At 37.1% G+C, this 22,349-nt stretch overlaps 1 protein-coding gene across 1 annotated transcript; it reads right to left on the bottom strand.

The window, feature by feature from the left end:
• Positions 1 to 2,111: 2,111 nt before the first annotated feature.
• On the bottom strand, positions 2,112 to 21,261 carry LOC137028226 (uncharacterized). The gene is made up of 6 exons (XM_067396997.1): positions 21,252 to 21,261; positions 20,137 to 20,460; positions 19,131 to 19,424; positions 18,282 to 18,581; positions 2,394 to 2,467; positions 2,112 to 2,267 (listed from the first exon to the last, which is right to left on the bottom strand). Exons 1-6 carry the CDS (start codon positions 21,259 to 21,261, stop codon positions 2,112 to 2,114), a joined length of 1,158 nt encoding a protein of 385 aa, XP_067253098.1.
• Positions 21,262 to 22,349: the final 1,088 nt, after the last annotated feature.

The following is a 22,349-nucleotide window of genomic DNA, read 5'->3' as shown; positions in this document are numbered from 1 at the left end:
GAAAAGAGAGAAGAGTGAGCTCGGCAAAAGGTGGATTCGAACCTAGTCAACCGCATCACAAGCAGAAGTGGAGAGTCCAGTGGTCAGAAAGTAAAAGTCCTGCCACATTTTTATTCCACCCACTGAAACAATGTTAAAGTTAATGAGATAAATAAGTGATTAATTGAGTGATGATTGACCATTATTGAAGACACCTGATGATAACAAGCAGAATCGCCAAAGGAGAAAAATCACAATTTAAATCATCATCATGGAGATCAGAGTTTGCTTTAGTTGGGCTCTTGATCCTTGATTTTTTTTTTTTTTTTTTTTTTGATGTCTATTTTTTTTAATATTCTTGATGTCTGTGTGTGCCTAACACCAGTGGTGTAATGTAACAAAGTAATAATACTTTGTTACAGTACTTAAGTATTTTTTGGGAGAATCTGTACTTTACTTGAGTCTTTATATTTCTGTCAACTTTTACTTTTACTTTTACTCCACTACATTTCCTAAATAAAATGTATACTTTTACTCCGATACATTTTCCCAAAGCATTTTCGTTACTTACTACAAAATAAAGTCAGAGGAACACAAACTGCCAGCATGTGCAAAAAAGTGCTCGCACAACCGCGTTAATTAACAAGCCTTTATTAATGAATTCATTAATATTTTTTTATTTATATTTATATAAATCAGAACAACTGGAATGTCCACCTCTGGTAGACATGAAATCAGTTGTCGCCCACTATGACACTACATGAGCTGAAACGATCAAATCTTGCATCCCGACACCCATTACCATTTACGAATCCCCCATTGCCGTTATGACACCTTACGTCAAGCAGATTGTGGCCAAATCGGTGTAAGATCGTGTAGTGTGAACCAGGCAAAACACTTCAACATGGTTGTATTCATTACTCATTGCATAGTATTCATCACATAATCCTTAACACAGTGCCATCTAGTGGCTTTCTTGAGTAACAGGCACAATCACTGGATATCATTACAGATACTGAACAAATAACTCCTGATATCATGTCAGTTCAGGGTGAGACACTAGATGGAGCTGTTGATCCTCAGATGAGCAGGGGTGTCCAAACTCGGTCCTGGAGGGTCACTGTCCTGCAGAGTTTAGCTCCAACTCACCTCAACACACCTGCCTGGAAGTTTCTAGTATGACTAATAAGAGCTTGATTAGCTGGTTCAGGTGTTTAATTGGGGTTGGAGCTAAAAAGTGGCCCTCAGGATTGGACACCCCTGCACTAAAGATTTAAAGACTTTATTGTTGCTGTTGGAGGAAATGCAGCACTGATATGCTGTTTATGTGTTTCACTGTGTTCTCAAAGTATATTATAATGTGTCCCAAATCAGTGTTTGCTCAGATTAGAACAAGAAGAAGAAGCTGGGGGTAGATTATTGTATTATTATTAATGTAGATAGATTTTTTTTAGCTAAAATTAGCTAATAATAATGCAAATATTTACAAATAATGTTTTAAATAATATTTTAAAAATGTAAAACTTTTTATGTGGCACTGCTGGACAATGTACAAAAAATAGTATTCCTCCAGGGGGCGCTCGACATAATAAATGTAATAAAACATGGAGAGACTCTTAAACCTCAGAGTGAGAAAACTTTATTGATAAAGGCAAGCAAATACATATGACAGATGAACAGCAAGTGAGATCTGTGCGTCTCTTTATTAATTTTGTATCTGAGAGAAACATAAAGCTTTACAAATAAGATTTTTAAAATCTCAAAATAATCTAGCTCAAATAATCATCCGTATTTATTATGACAAAAACACCAGAAGAACAAAAAATCAGCAGTGCTTTAGATTTCAGTACTTCCTGAAAAAGATGAACATATAAAGACATTAATTAATAAATCTCACAAATATTAATATATGCTAAATCAGTGTGTGAGAAATGTCATCATCAATCATGTACCTGATGTGTGAATATGAGCTTGATCTCGTTCAGCTCTTCTGGATCTGATGTCATAAACCAGAATAATGACAGTAGCCACGCCCACCAGAGCAGAGAGGACCAATCGGAACACAGCTTCAGTAGGACCACAACAGTGGACAGAGTCTGAGGAATAAAAACATCAAACTGAGATCAGATCAGTCAATAAACACTAATATCAGCGCTGACATCAACTAATATCAGCACTGCCGTACCTGAACATGTGTGACAGAGGTGAGTGATGTCCAGATGTTGAGTCTGGTTGCTGATGGGATTGTTCAGCACACAGCTGTAGGTGTTTTTATCCTGATATTCCACCTCCAGAGGTAGAGAGAGACTGATGCTGAGATCAGACACACTGATGCTGGACAATAAACTGTTTCCTTTGTACCAGGAGAGAGTCACATGACTCACATTCACAGCTGAACACACCAATGAACATGATGATGATGATGATGATGATGATGATGAAGAACATTGTGAAGAGTTACTGCTGATGAAAGGAACAGGCAGACGAGCTGAAAAACATCAGAGAATAAAGAGAAATGAGGATGAATGAAGATATTCAAGAAACATTGAGAGGAACCAAGATTATAATTTTTTTACAATAAGACCCTGCATGTTCATTACCAGTACTCATTAATATGATTCAATCTAATTTTTCAGGATATAAAATCTGTGATCACTTTTGGAAATATTTACAGATTAGAAACTGTTTTGTGGCACAGGTTTCTATGGGACAATACAATAATGTTATAGAAAATAATTGTAAACTACCAAGACCCCTTCAAAAATCATCTAAATTCTATCAACTCAGTTTAGGAATTGGTGATAAGAACTGTGAAAACTTAAGATTGATTTGGCAAAGAGACATTAATACTGAAACAGATAAGGACACTTGGGACAGAATTATGTCCTACAGTGGAAGGTACATAAAGGAAGCAAAAAGTAAATTTATCCAGTATAAGGTATTATTAAACTTCAGTGCAACTTTTTAGAGTTGTCTGATTGATAATAAATGCTGGAAATGTAAACAAGAAACTGGCACATACATTCATGCTCTCTGGCAGTGTTCAACGATTCAGCCTTTTTGGGAAATTGTATTGAAATATCTTGGAAGATGTTTGGGATTTGACCTTCCATTTTCATCAAGGATTTGCCTTTTAGGAGATAAATCTGAGATTTCTCAGATTAAAAATAACGAGTTCTCATTCAGTCAGTCACGTTCGATGTTACATCTATACTGACGTAATGGGGTCTCACTTGGGAGCCCAATCAACTCCAAATGGAACAAAACAAACCAATGGGAATTGGCCAGTGAGATTTACATGCCGGGCCACACCTTCGACCATGCCTCTCCTCATTCCCTCTCGGGACCTCTCTGTCGCTTTGGCGAGTCAACAGAGAGCTCCCTTCGAACCCCTTGAGTCAGTCGAGCTGAAACCTCTGTCATTTAAAACAGTGCTCCTGACTGCGCTCGCTTCCTTAAAAGGGTCGGGGACCTGCAAGCATTTTCAGTCAGCAAATCGTGTCTAGAATTCGGGCCGACTTCCTCTCACGTTATCTTGAGACCCCGGCTTGGATATGTGCCCAAAGTTCCCACTACTCCCTTCCGGGACCAGGTGGTGAACTTGCAAGCGTTGCCCCTGGTATGTCCCGTTCGTGCCCTGCGCGTTTACGTGGACCGCATGCAGAGCTTCAGGAGCTCTGAGAAGCTCTTTGTTTGCTTTGGAGGTTAACAGAAGGGAAAGGCTGTTGGCCCACTGGATAGTGGATGCCATCGCCTTGGCGTACCAGTCCCAAGGCGAGCCGTGCCCCATTGGGTTGCGAGCTCACTCCACTCGGGGAAGTTGCCTCCTCCTGGGTGTTGACGCAGGGTGCCTCTGTAGCACCTGCCTCTGACACCAAACACATTCGCGAGATTTTATAATCTCCGAGTGGACCCGGTGTCCACCCGTGTGCTGTCTACATGTAGATAGCCACAGGTGTTCGCCTGCTTGTGCCATTTCCCTCGGACGAAGGAATGCGAGCACTTTTCCTGCTCCTCAGTTCAGTTCCCCACATGGTGAACTCTGTGGAGATCCTCCTGCATCCTGCAGCAGCCAGATGCGGCGGAAGTGTCCGGGGCCAAGTCCAGTACTCGTGTGTATGCCCGGTTGGTCAGCCCTTGTACTGGGCTAGATGCCCATATGATGTGATTCCCCTCGGGTAATCCCATATGTGTCTGTCCATGGACCGGTTTCCCTGATGGTAAATCCTTGCCTTTCCCTGGGCGGCTCTGCTCTGCTCTGTCTCTGAGTGCTAGAGTTCCTCCTGGAAGGTAGGACCTACATCAGAGATCTTCCATATGCGTTATTGCCCCTCGGGTCAGTCCATATGTGTCTTCCACAAGTCACCTCCCTTCGGGCAAGGTGTGGTCTCAGCAGCTTTGACCTTCCCCTGAGTAACGCCCTGTCCTCTCCATCACACTGGTATGGAAGACCTCTCGGGCTTATTCCAGACGCTGGAGGGTGACGACTCTGTGGTAGCACCTGTATTTGGGCACGCCACGGCTTGCCAGCATCTGCTTCCCTAACACTCGTAACGTGGCTCAGTTGCTATGGTGCTTCCCATTTGGACCCCATTACCTCAGTATCGATGTAACGTAGAACGTGACTGACTGAATGGGAACGTCTAGGTTACTATTGTAACCCCCCGTTCCCTGAAGGAGGGAACGGAGACGTTACATCGATAGAGACTCACATAGAGACTGTGTCTGTACCTCGAACTAGTAAATACAAAAAACTTCCGAAACCTTTTAAGGGTAAAAATTTAATTGATGTTCAAAAAATGAAAATCACAGATAAATCAGATAAACAAATGATAAAGCTTGGGTTACTGAATATTAGATCTATTTCTTCAAAAGCACTTATTAGGGGCCAAGCCCCGAAGGGGCTGTAGCCCCTATTGTAATTGTACGTTTTCCCTTTTATTAGGGGCCAAGCCCCGAAGGGGCTGTAGCCCCTATTGTAATTGTACGCTTTCCCTTTTATTATTATTATTCTTCCTCCCGAATGGGAGTCTATGGCAGCCCTATCAACGGAACATGAGAAAATGATGAAATTTGGCACAGTTGTAGAGATGCTCATGAATAGTGATTGGACCAAATTTGGAGTCTCTAGAACCAACTCTATAGCGCCACCACCAGTTCAAAATTTCAACATTCTAACGGTTTTAACATTTGAACTGTTTGTCATAGAAAAATTTAATTTAGTTCATCTGATTTGTCTCTTCATGCTGATGCTATTCAACTTCTTACATTAAGTCTCCACCCATTACAGTAGCGGCCATTTTGAAAAGTACAGTATTTGTTTTTTTCGCTTCTCCTCCTTCAAAATTTGTCCAATTTTGTCCAATCTTTGATCAGATTATCTTTGGACTGAGCCGCACAGAAATGACTGAACAGATTTTTTTTATTCATCTTTGTTCAAAGGTTATGATGTCACGAAGTTAACGAGGTCGACCCAAAATTAGTATAGAGGCTGTATCTCGGCCAAACTTTGAGCAATCGAAACAAAAATTGGTACCCTTCATCAGAACCATGGTCTGAGGGTCCATGCCAAACTTGGGAACAGCGCCACCTACAGGTCATGAAATATGAAAAATGGCTATTTTGGCCAATAACTTTTGAACAGTTTGTCAGAAAATCAAGATCTTGGTGTCTATGCCGAATCCGACGATACCGATTCTGTCAATATTGGATGAATATTGGATGAATCACGTGTCCGCCATTTTGAATTTTGTCATAAATTGCGATATCTTTTAAACAATTTGACATATCTTCACAAAAATTGGTATATATGACCTTTAGAAGGTCGTGAAGGTACCTGAGAAGTTTCAGCACAGCGCCACCTACTGTTCCACAGATGTAATGATTATTTCAAAAACGCTTATAACTTTTGAAAACACTTTCCAAAATGTGTATGCTTCATGTCATTTTATTCCCTGGCTTATGCCGATTCCGACAATGTATCATTTGTCATTTTCCTTAAATGTACCTGTCTGCCATATTGAAGTAAATGAAAAACAGTTTTTTCTCTACTCCTCCTACAAATTTTGGTCAATTTTGTCCAAAATCAGCTCAGATGATCTTTGGACCGAGCCGCACAGAAATGACTGAACAGATTTTTGATATTCACTACCATTTCCGAGATATTCATCTCTGAATGTGACCTTGCTTGTGTTTGTTGTCTTATGCTAGTTAGCTTAGCACAGTAATTGCTTAGCATGCTAAACTATTGCTATTCTTTCTAATGTGGTCTTCAGTCAACAGGTTAACCAAAACTTAGTTGGCATTAAATAACTTTGCATACTAATATGGTTAACATGCTATGAAGCTTTTTTTTTTGTGAACTCTTTCTCACACTGAAACCTCTGCTTAGCATACTGATGAACTTGCATGGCTGATTAGCTCAATGTGTTACGCCACGGATCCCGAATGCTCTGCATCGTGGGTTCGAAACTCAGTGTGACACATGCCCAGACCGCATGAGGTACTGTGGCAAGAAAAGATGCAGAACTTGTGTCTGTTCTAGGCATTCTGCCTAAAACTGGTCTAATCTGAAGCTATCACATGCAATTCCTTTATGTCCAAATTCGTAGTTATTCTTCTTCCCCCTGTATGGTAATCAATGAACCATAAGAAGGAAAATTATCAAATTTGGCATGCTTGTAGTGATAGTAATTAAAAGTAATTTGACCAACTTTGGAGTATCTAGGACTAAGTCTATAGCGCCACCACCAGTTCAAATATTCACTTTTGTAAAGGTTATAACTTTTGAACCCTTTGTTCCAGAAAAGGAATGTCAATACAACTGATTCCTCTCTTCATACTGATCACATTCAATATCTTACATTAAGTCTCCACCCAGTACAGTAGTGGCCATTTTGAAAAGTACAGTATTCCGTTTTTTCGCTACTCCTCCTTCAAAATTTGTCCAATTTTGTCCAATCTTTGATCAGATTATCTTTGGACTGAGCCGCACAGAAATGACTGAACAGATTTTTTTTATTCATCTTTGTTCAAAAGTTATGATGTCACGAAGTTAACGAGGTTGACCCAAAATTGCTATAGAGGCTGTATCTCGGCCAAACTTTGAGCAATCAAAACTAAAATTGGTACACTTGATCAAGACCATGATCTGAGGTTCCATGCCAAATTTGGGAACAGCGCCACCTACAGGTCATGAGATCTGAAAAATGGCTATTTTGGCCAATAACTTTTGAACACTTTATTAGAAAATCAAGATCTTGGTGTCTATGGATTCCCTGTGCCATGCCGAATCCGAGGATATCGAATTCGTCAACATCGGATGAACCACGTGTCCGCCATTTTGAATTTTGTCATAAATTGCAATAACTTTTAAACAATTTGACATATCTTCACACAAATTGGTATGTATGACCTTTAGAAGATCCTGAAGGTACCTGAGAAGTTTCAACACAGCGCCACCTACTGTTCCACAGATGTAATGATTATTGCAAAACCACTTATAACTTTTGAAAACACTTTCCAAAATGTGTATGCTTTATGTCATTTTATTCCCTGGCTTATGCCGATTCCGACGATGTGTCATTTTCCTTAAATGTACCTGTCCGCCATATTGAAATAAATGGAAAACAGTTTTTTCGCTACTCCTCCTACAATTTTTGTCCAATTTTGTCCAAAATCAGCTCAGGTGATCTTTGGACCGAGCCGGACAGAAATGACTGAACGGATTTTTGATATTCGCTACCATTCCCAAGATATTCATCTCTGAATGTGACCTTGCTTGTGTTTGTTGTCTTATGCTAGTTAACTTAGCATGCTAATTGCTTAGCATGCTAACCAGTTGTCATTCTCTTTAATGTGGCTCTTCAGTTATCAAGTTAACCATGAGCTTCATTAGCATTAAGTTAGCTTAGCATGCTAATATGGTTAGCATGCTAAGTAATGCTTTTTTTGTGAATTCTTTGTTAGACTAAAAGGGTTCTTCCACAGTCTGTTGAATGTGCATCCTCAAGTAGCTCAATGTGTAAAGCCAGTTATCTGAAGAGCCCTGTATCCGAAGTTAGTGGGTTCGAATCCCAGGTGGAGCGGTTTTATAAAATAGTGTGTTTTGATTCCTTTACTGCCTCTTGGATTAGAAATAAATGCTTTTTGTTTCATGCTTTGTTCATTTTCATCTAAGCTTATGTACATTCTGAGTTCATTCTTGCCCGTAATTCTGAACCAGCTGTTTCATGTTTGTTCATTTTCTGCTGTTTTTCCTCTTCCTGCTCTGTATTGCACTACAGCATGATGAGCTGCAGAATGATCTAAACTAAAGTTATTAGGGGCCAAGCCCCGAAGGGGCTGTAGCCCCTATTGTAATTGTACGTTTTCCCTTTTATTATTATTATTCTTCCTCCCGAATGGGAGTCTATGGCAGCCCTATCAACGGAACATGAGAAAATGATGAAATTTGGCACAGTTGTAGAGATGCTCATGAATAGTGATTGGACCAAATTTGGAGTCTCTAGAACCAACTCTATAGCGCCACCACCAGTTCAAAATTTCAACATTCTAACGGTTTTAACATTTGAACTGTTTGTCATAGAAAAATTAAATTTAGTTCATCTGATTCGTCTCTTCATGCTGATGCTATTCAACTTCTTACATTAAGTCTCCACCCATTACAGTAGTGGCCATTTTGAAAAGTACAGTATTTGTTTTTTTCGCTTCTCCTCCTTCAAAATTTGTCCAATTTTGTCCAATCTTTGATCAGATTATCTTTGGACTGAGCCGCACAGAAATGACTGAACAGATTTTTTTTATTCATCTTTGTTCAAAAGTTATGATGTCACGAAGTTAACGAGGTTGACCCAAAATTGCTATAGAGGCTGTATCTCGGCCAAACTTTGAGCAATCAAAACTAAAATTGGTACACTTGATCAAGACCATGATCTGAGGTTCCATGCCAAATTTGGGAACAGCGCCACCTACAGGTCATGAGATCTGAAAAATGGCTATTTTGGCCAATAACTTTTGAACACTTTATTAGAAAATCAAGATCTTGGTGTCTATGGATTCCCTGTGCCATGCCGAATCCGAGGATATCGAATTCGTCAACATCGGATGAACCACGTGTCCGCCATTTTGAATTTTGTCATAAATTGCAATAACTTTTAAACAATTTGACATATCTTCACACAAATTGGTATGTATGACATTTAGAAGGTCCTGAAGGTACCTGAGAAGTTTCAACACAGCGCCACCTACTGTTCCACAGATGTAATGATTATTGCAAAACCACTTATAACTTTTGAAAACACTTTCCAAAATGTGTATGCTTTATGTCATTTTATTCCCTGGCTTATGCCGATTCCGACGATGTGTCATTTTCCTTAAATGTACCTGTCCGCCATATTGAAATAAATGGAAAACAGTTTTTTCGCTACTCCTCCTACAATTTTTGTCCAATTTTGTCCAAAATCAGCTCAGGTGATCTTTGGACCGAACCGCACAGAAATGACTGAATGGATTTTTGATATTCGCTACCATTCCCAAGATATTCATCTCTGAATGTGACCTTGCTTGTGTTTGTTGTCTTATGCTAGTTAGCTTAGCATGCTAATTGCTTAGCATGCTAACCAGTTGTCATTCTCTTTAATGTGGCTCTTCAGTTATCAAGTTAACCATGAGCTTCATTAGCATTAAGTTAGCTTAGCATGCTAATATGGTTAGCATGCTAAGTAATGCTTTTTTTGTGAATTCTTTGTTAGACTAAAAGGTTTCTTCCACAGTCTGTTGAATGTGCATCCTCAAGTAGCTCAATGTGTAAAGCCAGTTATCTGAAGAGCCCTGTATCCGAAGTTAGTGGGTTCGAATCCCAGGTGGAGCGGTTTTATAAAATAGTGTGTTTTGATTCCTTTACTGCCTCTTGGATTAGAAATAAATGCTTTTTGTTTCATGCTTTGTTCATTTTCATCTAAGCTTATGTACATTCTGAGTTCATTCTTGCCCGTAATTCTGAACCAGCTGTTTCATGTTTGTTCATTTTCTGCTGTTTTTCCTCTTCCTGCTCTGTATTGCACTACAGCATGATGAGCTGCAGAATGATCTAAAGTGCAGCTTTATAAGAATTCTTCATTTTGAGTTCATTTTCACATGAACTAATAAACTTCGGCAGGTGTGGAAACATTCACTTGCACAGTGGTGCAATGAGATGAGAAATAGACCTTGGACCCGGAGGTCGTGGATTCGAATCTTGTGTGGGGTTCCTTTATACAATTGTGTGTAATGAGTCATTTTGATACCTTTTTTATCCAAATAAGGATTGTGCTAATCTTTATTCCTCTTCAATGAGATACAAGTATTTTAGTTCATTCCGTGTTCGTTCTCTGAACTTCTATTGATTTTCATTTCATTTCCACCTGTCCTTCTGAACCAGCTGTTTTGCATGTACATTCAATTTCTGCTGTTTTTGCTCTTCCTGCTCCGTATTGCGCTACTGCCCCTACTGGGGCTTGGCCCCGAATTGCTGCTTGCAGCTATATTTGTTAATGAAATTATCACAGACAATAAACTAGACTTGCTGTGTTTGACAGAAACCTGGCTAAAACCAGACGATTACATTATTTTAAATGAGTCTAGTCCTCAAGGTTATGATTATCGACACAATCCTCGACAGAAAGGCAAAGGGGGAGGTGTTGCTGTAATTTATAGTAATATATTCAGAATCATTCAAAAGAATTTCAAATATAATTCCTTTGAAGTGCTGGTGCTTTATGTAACATTATGTAAGTTGACATTTGTGCTGGCTACTGTATACAGGCCACCAGGGCACCATACTGACTTTATCAAAGAATTTGCTGATTTTCTATCAGAGTTAGTACTGGCTGCGGATAAAGTCCTTGTTGTTGGTGATTTTAATATCCATGTAGATAATAATAAAGACGCATTTGGATTGGCATTTGCAGACATTTTAAACTCTATTGGAGTTAGACAACACGTGTCGGGACCAACTCATTTTCGTAATCATACCTTAGATCTAATACTGTCGCATGGAATTGATATTGATGCTGTTGAAATTCTACAGCAGAGCGATGATATATCAGATCATTATTTAGTCTCGTGTATAATACAGTTAGCCAAGGCTACAAAACCACCACCCAGCCATAAATATGGTAGAACCATCACTTCTACCACTAAAGATTGCTTTATAAATAATCTCCCCAAGCAGTTTCATCGCCTTAGTATACCTGACAACTTAGAAGAACTCGATGCTGCAACAGAAACTATTGGCTCTCTCTTTTCCAGCACATTAGATGCAGTCGCTCCTTTACGTCTAAAGAAGATTAAGGAAACTAATCCAACGCCGTGGTATGATGAGCACACTCGGGCTCTAAAACGAGCTGTGAGAAAAGCTGAACGTAGTTGGAAGAAAACAAAACTAGAAGTTTTTCGCCTTTCGTTGAAAGAAAAAATGATTGAGTACAGAACGGCTAAAAGAAATGCTAGATCTACTTATTTTTCAAATCTCTTAATAGAAAACAAACATAATCCTAGGTATTTATTTGACGCAGTGGCTAAATTAACTAGAAACAGAGATTCAACTGCTGATGTTTCCAAAGAGCACAGCAGTAATGACTTTATGAACTTCTTTACTTGCAAGATTGACAATATTAGAGAGAAAATTATAAACATGTAACCGTCTACAGTTTCGCTTCAGACAGTGCACTGTAATGTCCCTGAGGTAAAACTAGAATCATTCGCCGCTATAGGAGAGGAAGAATTATCTAAACTTATCAAATCATCAAAATCAACAACATGTATGTTAGACCCAATGCCGACTAAACTACTGAAAGAAATGCTTCCAGAGGTCGTAGGTCCACTTCTTGATATAATTAATTCATCTTTAACACTAGGATATGTGCCAAAAACTTTTAAGCAGGCTATTATTAAACCTCTTATTAAAAAACCTCAACTAGATCCGAGAGATTTAGTAAATTACAGGCCAATCTCGAATCTACCTTTTCTGTCAAAGATACTAGAAAAGGCAGTTTCAACACAACTGTGCTCCTTTTTAGAAAGAAATGGAATCTGTGAGGATTTCCAGTCAGGATTTAGACCATACCATAGTACTGAGACTGCTCTCGTTAGAGTTACAAACGATCTACTCCTATCATCCGATCGTGGCTGTATTTCTCTATTAGTGTTATTAGATCTCAGTGCTGCTTTTGACACTATCGATCATACCATTCTTTTAAAAAGACTTGAAAACTATATTGGCATTAGTGGAATTGCTTTGGCATGGTTCAAATCTTACTTATCTGACCGTTATCAGTCTGTAGTAGTAAATGAAGAGATGTTGTATCGATCACAAGTTCAATATGGAGTACCACAAGGCTCAGTACTAGGACCATTGCTTTTCACTCTGTACATGCTGCCCTTAGGAGAGATAATTAGGAAGCATGGTGTTAGTTTTCACTGCTACACTGACGATACTCAGCTCTATATTTCCTCGCGCCCTGACGAAACCTACAAATTCACAAAACTAACAGAATGCATAGCTGACATTAAAAACTGGATGACAAGAAATTTCTTATTATTAAATTCAGAAAAAACTGATATCCTAATCTTTGGACCAAAAACTTCCTCACGAAAAAACCTTGAATACTCTCTAACACTTGACGGGTGCTCCATTAAATCTTCGTCCTCAGTTAGGAACCTGGGTGTGCTCTTTGATACCAATCTTTCATTTGAAAGTCATGTTTCTAGTATCTGTAAAACCGCCTTCTTCCATCTAAAAAATATATCTAAATTACGACATATGCTCTCAATGACAAATGCGGAACAGTTGGTTCATGCATTATAACCTCAAGACTAGATTACTGTAATGCTCTACTGGGTGGTTGTTCTGCTCGGCTTTTAAACAGACTACAGTTGGTCCAAAATGCGGCAGCTAGAGTTCTTACTAGAACCAGAAAGTATGACCATATTAGCCCAGTTCTTTCAACATTACATTGGCTCCCTATTAAACATCGTATAGATTTTAAAATCTTGCTACTTACTTATAAAGCTCTAAATGGTTTAGCTCCCCAGTACCTAAGTGAGCTCTTAATGCATTATAGTCCTTCACGTCTATTGCGATCTCAGAATTCAGGCCAGTTGATAATACCCAGAATATCAAAATCAACTGAAGGTGGCAGATCCTTTTCCTATTTAGCACCTAAACTCTGGAACAATCTTCCTAGCATTGTTCGGGAAGCAGACACACTCTGTCAGTTTAAATCTAGACTAAAAACACATCTCTTTGCTCTTGCATACACATAACACATTATCAATACATTAACATTTTTCAAATCCGTTAAAGGATTGTTACGCTGCAATAATTAGGTCGGCCGGAACCGAGAACATTTCCTATAACACTAGATATACCTGTACATCAGAATAAGAATGGCATCTACGCTAATATCTGTCTCTCTGCTTATCCTGAGGTTTGCCGGGTGCTGGATCCAGGCCGTATCCAGATCAGATGGAAAACCTGTGTCTGGACCTGACCCAGGAGACAATGGGCCTACAGATCCAGTTCTGGCTGCATCTATAATTCAGATTTTTAATCTCCGTATCCGCTTACATATATTTATATATAATCTATTTTTAATCTCTATAATAAAAATGTATAATTCAGATTTTGATCTCCATATCCATTTACATATATTATATATATCTTCCAAGGGATTTTTTCCCTCCTAGGACTTTTTTCCCAGTGTTAGCACGCTGGGTTTTTCTCCTAGGGGTTTTTTTCCACCCCTGGGAGTCAGCCGACATTGGCTTAATGTAGCACCATCTTGTATATGTTACATATTACCACGCTTGCTTGTACAGCTTATTTTTAACCACTTCTCTTTTTTCTGTGCTTCTAATATGCAAAGCTGCTTTGAAACAATTACCAATTGTAAAAAGCGCTTTATAAATAAATTTGACTTGACATCCCCTTTCCATAGCATAGAGTCACCGCTGAACGGTCGGGAACCCTGGCTCAGCTCCTCAGCAAAATATGAATGGAAGTGAGTATGCCGGTCCTATTTATACCCAGATGCCGGGGGTGTGGCCCGGCAAGTAAATCTCACTGGCCAGTTCCCATTGGCTTGTATTATTTCATTTGGATGTGATTGGGCTCCCAAGCGAGACCCCATTACGTTAGTATCGACGTAACGTCTCCGTTCCCTCCTTCAGGGAACAAGGGTTACAATAGTAACCTAGACGTTTTCCCTTGTTACTGTGGGTGTAATCATGACAGAATGATTGATACTTTCATTTTGGAAAGATATCCAATGTCCTTCACTTAAAATGTGGATTGAATATATAATAGAGAATGTATCATATGAAAAAATGTTTGCTAAAGTGAATGGAAATCACATGGATGTTGACATGTGGGAGAATTTTATTCAGATTGTTACTTCAGGCGTGAATCTAGTATCAGTCATCCTTTTTAAGTGTGACTTGCTTAACCTGTTGTGCATTTAAGTGTCATTTCTATAATTATTATTATTATTATTTACTTTTGTTTGTTTTGTATACAGTGTATTTATTTATTCATTTAATTTTGTACTAGTATGTTTTGTTATGTATAATGAAACCCTAGTGAAAAAAAGTATACTTTATTGTATTTTAAATATATTCCCTTTTTCTATAGTACACTGCAAATATACTAACAAAAAATGTACTATCATTAAATATATAAAAAGTATATTAGTATCATATTTTCACAATGCAACTTTTAACACACTTTAAAATAATTGTACTTTAGTATATTTTCTAAAAAATATATTTTAGAAAAATATACTTGAAGTGTAAGTTCAGCTTATTTTTTAAAAGTGTATTTATTTGCACTTTATAAAAATATATTTGAGGTATATTTTAACAGTGTGCTGAAAATGATCATTGTAACAATGCACTGAAAGTATATTTCAAAAATACATTATTTAATATCCTGAAGTTGTAGTGTATCTAAAGTTAAATTTGAGTATATTTTTTAAGTTTACTTATTCATCCTTGGAATTCATTATATTACTTGTGCTTATTTATTTCAGTATGAATGCATTAAGCCCATTTAGTAAATGCAGTGTAGCCTATACAATTTCCAAATATGTGTAAATGTTTATTAAGTTTACACTGGCAGAATCATTTTACAATCGTACACACAAATCTATATTAAACAACACACCAGCAGCACAAGTAATGTTACTTGCGAAAAATATGTCGAGTGGTTAAACTTGTCGGAATTCAAATGTCTCTTCAACTTGGTCTGTGACCAGTCAGATTTTGTTGCTCACTGCCTTCAGCCAATCAGAGCTGCTGACGTCACGGTCGTCGTCTGAATCCCCTCGCTCAGCCACTCAGGTGAAGTATAATGTCGCAATGTATAATTTATTTAATAAAACACTGAAAGCTCAATACATCGCTCAATCTTGGGGATTCTGACCAGGGCAGCGTTTCCCAAAAGCATCGTAAGCCTAAGTTGATCGTAGCTCCATTGGTTTCAATGGAGCTACGATCAACTTAAGCTTACGATGCTTTTGGGAAACGCTGCCCAGTTCAATCAAGTGACATCGACAGATGGCGACGACAACCGGCTAATCTAATGGCCTACGCGATCCTGAAAGAACCGGAGAAAAGTGCTGCTATTGCGAGGTGAGTTGTAGTCTACCAGTTAACAAACTTTATTTTGTTTTCTTTAACAAACTGAGAGCGATATTTCGGCTTGATATCTCCTTTTTGAGTTTGTGTGTGGTGGTTTATGGAACATGTTTGAATGCAGCACCAAAACATTAATATGATTGGTCAAATCGGCCGTATTCTGTATGATATTAATTCATAAAGTGTTTTATGCTTGACTATGTACCTTAAATATCGACATGCCATTCTGATACAGTTCCCTGCTGCTAATCCTCATTTACTGTTCAAAAATAGTATTGGTTCAATGTAGGATTTAGACAGACTATTGTAAACGTGAATAAAGGGTTGAACATAAAAAGTGTCTTATATCTTTGTATATTCTGTCAACAGATGCTGTTCTTCACGCCATCAGACACAATGAGAAGCTCATCAGAAAATGGAATATAATGTGTAATTTGTATTTGTGTACAGAGGGTCACCATGGTCCAATATTTGTTTTTTCTTTAATGAAAAACATGGTAAGTTATGCTGAATCTATATTAAGTTTAAATAAAAACTATTGGATTTGTCAATGAAATATGTCTCTTCATTAGTGATGTTCTTATATTTTATTTAATTGAATGGCCTTGAAAACAAATGCATTCAACTTTGGGAAAATGTGTTAAACTGTTTAAATAGTAGCACAACTGTATTGTGTGAGATTATGTAATTCAAAGTACAGTAGTCAACATTTGAAGTGGATCAAAAAAGTTAAGACAACTTTGATTAAAGGTTTTGATCCGCTTTAAATGTTGACTATATTATACAAAGTATAATTAATAACAAAGTGTATTGTTATTGACTGCAAAGTGTGTAATTTTTAGTATTTGGAATAAGCCACTCATAATTATTTTGTAATGTACTTAAATTACAAATAAAGTGTACTTATAACACAAAGTATACTCATAACAGAAATAAAGTATACTTATAACAAAAATAAAAGTATACTTATAACAGAAATAAAGTATATTTATAATGCAACTTATATTGTAACAAAAAATATATACTTATAACACAAATAAAGTATACTTATAACACAAATTAAGTACACTTTAATATCACTAATCAAGCATGTAATTAGTCCCTACACAGACATATACTTAAAGTGTACTAAGTATACTTGAAGTTGTTCCAATTTAGTACACATAAGTATACTAAATATACTTAAAGTTGTATTTTAATACTACTTAATTTCAACTTAAATATACTTAGTACAAAATTAGTTGTTTCAAAATAACACACTTTAAATGAACTAATCATTAACACACTTGAAATATACTAATAATTAGTCTTGCTGCAAGTATACTTAGTATACTTTTTTTTCACTAGGGAAACCAATAATAACATTAAAAAAAAAAAAAAAAGTAGAACATTTAAAACAATTTAATAGAAAGTTAACCCCCAGGGGTCTGAGGATTTTTGGGGCCTGGAGAAGTTTTAACATGCCCTGACATTTGTGCTTTTTTCAGTTGTTCATACACATTTTAATGGAAAAAGTGTCATTACACTTGCATAAGAATTGCATAAGAAGAGCTCTAATAAGCTGCATAAATAATGAGCTCTTTCAGACAGGTAAGCTGTGAAAACACCCTCTGTTGATCATGTCTCAAATCTCATCATGATGTAAATCAAACATACAGAAAAAACAGCAATATTGTGAAATATTATTACAATTTAAAATAATGGTATTCTATTATATTCTTTAAAATATAATGTATTTCTGTGATGCAAAGTGTCTGAACAGTTATGTTACCTCTATGGCATTTCATATAGGCTTTTAGCTTAAAAGCATGCACATTTGGAGAAATACTGATGGATTCTCATATGTTTGTCAATTTTCTATACAGAGGAGTAATATTCAGGATTTATTGTCATCACTGTGCATGCTGGGTACTGTTTTTTCAATTCATACTTGCAGCCGGAGGGCGCTCTGTGCACTTTCAGTCCACAAATGCCTGAGCACTAAAGAAGAATAGGCAATCCAGGAAATAGCTGAACTAACAGAGGCCAGAGATCGCTAACTATGGCTATTCAAAACACTTTTCAAGATAATAAATACACGATTGAGATGATGAATGCATGCATTGACTCAGAATTTGCGTCTGAATAGCGCTGGCTCCGTGGGCGTGGCCGCATTAGCGGATAATGACCTGAATCACGGACTTCTGACATGGCTCTCTTTTCATACAGATTACATAAACACAGAATGTTTGTTTTCGATTTGACTTACACGATTTAAAACCTGACATTTCAACGTTTCTTTAGACATAAGTCATGTTAGTTTTCTTTATTTTACAAAAAGCACAACATTTTGTTGTTACTCTGAGTGTACACAAATAAAAGAAAATATTCCACAGTTTAAAATGGTGTATAACTCTTAATTGTATGTTCAACATTGACGGAGTATTTTGAGTCTCTTTCACACTGGTTAGAAAAAAAACGCGGTGATCATGCCGGCGTGACCGCCGACCCCAGAGTGTTAAGTATAGACCTGACTGTTAATGTAAAAAAGTAAGGGAATTAGCAATTTTATCTAATTAGTCATGAAAAGATAATTTTTAGATCTAGCTAGTAATAAATAAAACATGTGAAACTGATATTTAACTCACCATAGACAGCGAGACAAATAACAGAAGGCCTCATGTAATAGTCGTTATCTAGTTCATAACGTCCATCATGTTCAGTTGTGATGTTTGTGATGGTCAGAGATCCAGTTTGATTGTCCAGCTTCAGTCGGTCTCTGAATCTCCCATCAAGAACATCATCATATACAGCAAATCTGTTGGGCCGTTTACTGATTTCAGCTATTAAAGTGTGTTCATTTCCAAACTTCCACCGAATCCAATCATTATCCTTCAATTCAGTAAAATCAGAGCTTATAGTGACTGAATCTCCCTCCATCACTGACACTGAATCACCGAACAAACAGAAAGAGGGTTTGTCACAGATTAACAGATTATGTTTTATTGCATTAAATTGTTTAAAATTTAAGTTTGACACTAACAATATCATAAAACAAAAATAAACTAACAAAATGGCATATGTGTCACAGTCCTGGTTGTAGTACGAAGGAGAAACGTCAGGATCTTAGTGCAGTAGTTTTTTTAATCCACAAACTCTAAATACAAAAAAACCACTTGACCTGGAAAACAACCAAGTAAACACAACATAGAAATCACAACTGACCAGAACAAACACAGGGCTTAAATACACAGAGAACAGAGGATCGAACAAGACTAATTAAACACACACAGCTGGGACAAATTAACTCAAATTAGGGTAACCATGGGAACAAACAGGTGGCGGGAAAACTAAGAACAAAGAAGAACGTGTGACTAAGGATAAAACAAACTCATACCAGAACAAGGAAACAAACTCAAAACCAAACACAACCCTGACAGTATGATTTGATTTCACTTTTGTCATTAAGAAACAGGTGTAAACATTTTTGAACTCACCAATGACATTGAGATGGAAATTAATCCTCATACGGTTGATCTCTAGTTGATAATGTCCAGCATGTTCAGTTGTGATGTTTGTGATGGTCAGAGATCCAGTTTGTTTGTTCAGTTTCAGTCTGTCTCTGAATCTCCCATCAAGAACATCATCATTTACAGTGAATCTGTCGTCCCGTTTATTGATTTTAGCTATTAAAGTGTATTCAAACTTCCACTGAATCTCATCATCATCCTTCATTTCAGTAAGATCAGAGTTTAGAGTGACTGAATCTCCCTTCATCACTGATATTTCAACTGTATCATCAAACACAAACAGAAAACAATAGGGGTGTAAGAAAATATTGATACTGGAGGTGTATAGTCCAGGGGTCAGAAAGTAAAAGTCCTGCCATATTTTTCATTCCACCCACTGAAGCAGTGTTAAAGTTAATGAGATAATTAAGTGATTAAGTGAGTGATGATTGAGCATTATTGAAGACACCTGATGATAACAAGCAGAATCACCTAAGGAGAAAATCACAATTTTTAAGCCACCATCGTGGAGATGAGTGTTTGCTTTAGTTGGGCTCTTGACCCTTGACTTTTTAATATTAGATTTGTTTGAGCTGTTGACTGAGTTGTAACAGCCAGACAAGCAAAGATAAAAGATGATCAGGTGTTGGTTATGTTTTCACATGATTGTACTTTTACCTGAACTCATTTAGAGCCCAATCTCTGAGTTAGATTTACATTATTGATTATAGCAGAACTGTGATTCTACAGCAGGAGATCTGCTTTATCACAGTGACAATCAAAGATATGTGAATTACAGATGCTACATTGAAAAGATGTTTTCTGGACATAACTTTGTTTAGTGGGAGTCATTTACAAAAGTAAATAGCTTTGAAATGTAAATTTGAAATGAATATTATCATTAAACAAAAAGAAGCAAAATGGAGTTTGGATTAATAATTGAATCCCTGTGCTGATTAAAATATAAAACAGGTGAAATTGATATTTAACTCACCAATGACCTTGAGATAGAAATTCTTTCTCAGACGTTTGATCTGTTGATGATAAAATCCATCATGTTTCATTGTGGTGTTTGTGATGGTCAGAGATCCAGTTTGATTGTCCAGCTTCAGTCTGTCTCTGAATCTCCCATTAAGAACATCATCATATACAGTGAAGGTGTTGTTCCATTTATTGATTTCAGCAATTAAAGTGTATTCAAATCCAAACTTCCAGTAAATCACATCATCATTCTTCATTTCAGTAAGACGAGAGTCTAGAGTGACTGAATCTCCCTTGTTTACTGACACTGTCCTAATAGCATCACTACCAAACACACCTGAAGAACAGAGTTTTTCACAGCTTGAAGCTTTAAAATCACTTGATGTTGGTTTGATGAAGCTTCACTAAAATACTTTTAATAATTGAAATGTGAAATTAATAATAGGGGTGAATTCAGGTTGATTGGGACACTTTTTGCCAATTAGTTGACTGGGCAAATAGTGTCCCAATCAACCTGAATTCACCCTATTCTGCAGCAGAACAAAGAAAAAAGATGATCAATGAAAAGAGAAATAGATTTATATATGGAACAATAACTAAATAAAAAAGACACTTTTGCTTTAATGTTTAATGTTCACTAAACTAAAATCACAGTTTAATAATTTCTATATGAAAATAACAGTGAATGTTGATCCTCTCTGACTAATTTAACCAGTAGATTATTACATGTAACCAGAACAGAAACAACTGAAGTTATAAAAACACATTTAAACTCACCATCCAGACGCCACAAACACAAACAGATCAAAAATAATCTGAGAGACATTTTGTTCATCGGTTCACTGTAAAGCTCACGACAGTAACTCTTAAAATGTCTGAAAACACTCAGATTGATCTGAAACATGACTAAACTGTGATATTTATCTGGTTGAGTGTGAATCCACCCCCAACCTCAGTTTCCGCTCACACATCCGTCTCCTTTAACTTTTGCTTTTGCTGATCTTACATTTTCAAATGAATTCTGGGCCTGAATGAAAATAGCAGAAGAGTGAAATATTGGATTAGATATCTGTGTCTACTGGTGTGTTATTTAGTGCTATGTGCTGTCAATCATATTTGACTTCTGACCTTTGACCATTTGACTGTTGATGGATTCACTTTATTTCAGTGTAAAGAAGTTTTGTGTGAACAAGTAAGATTGTGAGCTTCTTATTAGCAAGAGAGAAAATGAAGAAACACTTCAGCCACAAACTGCTGACACGCGAATCAACCACAAACATCCAGCAGAAGCTGTTTATTCGCCAGACAGATCAAACCAGACACACTGATGTTAGTACAGATAAAATAAAAGAGAAAAACATTGCAGGGTCCATTTGACTCAAAAAAACAATTATTTACATTTATCTTATATTTTAGCTTTTGTTCAAGCAAAATTCATAAATGAGAGTTAATGAAGCACACAGTAACCTGTGAATGTAATTGTTCATTTAGAGAAATTTGGCTGTCTCTGATATTTGGTCTTGGGGAAATTTGTCAATAAATGCTTCATGATTTTCATGATGAGTTTTGATTGCAGATTTTGTTACTTTAGCGAATCTGAGAAAGATAAAGTATTCACAAATCATGGCTGCCATGCCAGAGTCTCCAGCCGTCATGGACACTGCACCTGGAGCTGTGTGTGTTTCTAATGTTCATAATGTATCAGAATATATTGTTTGTCACTTTGTTGAAATTCATACGCTGATTCTTGATGTCTGTTTGTGCCTAACACAAATGTTTTTATTATTATTATCATTATTATTATTATTATTATTATAAATCACAACAACTGGAATGTCCACCTCTGGTAGACATGAAATCAGTTGTTGTCCACTATGACACTACATGAGCTGAAACAATCAAATTTTGCATCCCGACACCCATTACCATTTACGAATCCCCACAACACCTTACGTCAAGCAGATTGTGGCAAAATCTGGGTAAGATCGTGTAGTCTGAACCAGGCAAAACACTTCAACATGGTTGTATTCATTACTCAATGCATAGTATTCATCACATAATCCTTAACACAGTGCCATCTAGTGGCTTTCTTGAGTAACATGCACAATCACTGGATATCATTACAGATACTGAACAAATAACTCCTGATATCATGTCAGTTCAGGGTGAGACACTAGATGGAGCTGTTGATCCTCAGATGAGCAGGGGTGTCCAAACTCGGTCCTG

This window comes from Chanodichthys erythropterus, chromosome 10 (assembly GCF_024489055.1).
Source record: "Chanodichthys erythropterus isolate Z2021 chromosome 10, ASM2448905v1, whole genome shotgun sequence".
Classification (NCBI taxonomy): domain Eukaryota; kingdom Metazoa; phylum Chordata; class Actinopteri; order Cypriniformes; family Xenocyprididae; genus Chanodichthys; species Chanodichthys erythropterus.
Note: the sequence above shows the minus strand (reverse complement) of the source record. Positions and strands in the feature narration are given on the sequence as shown.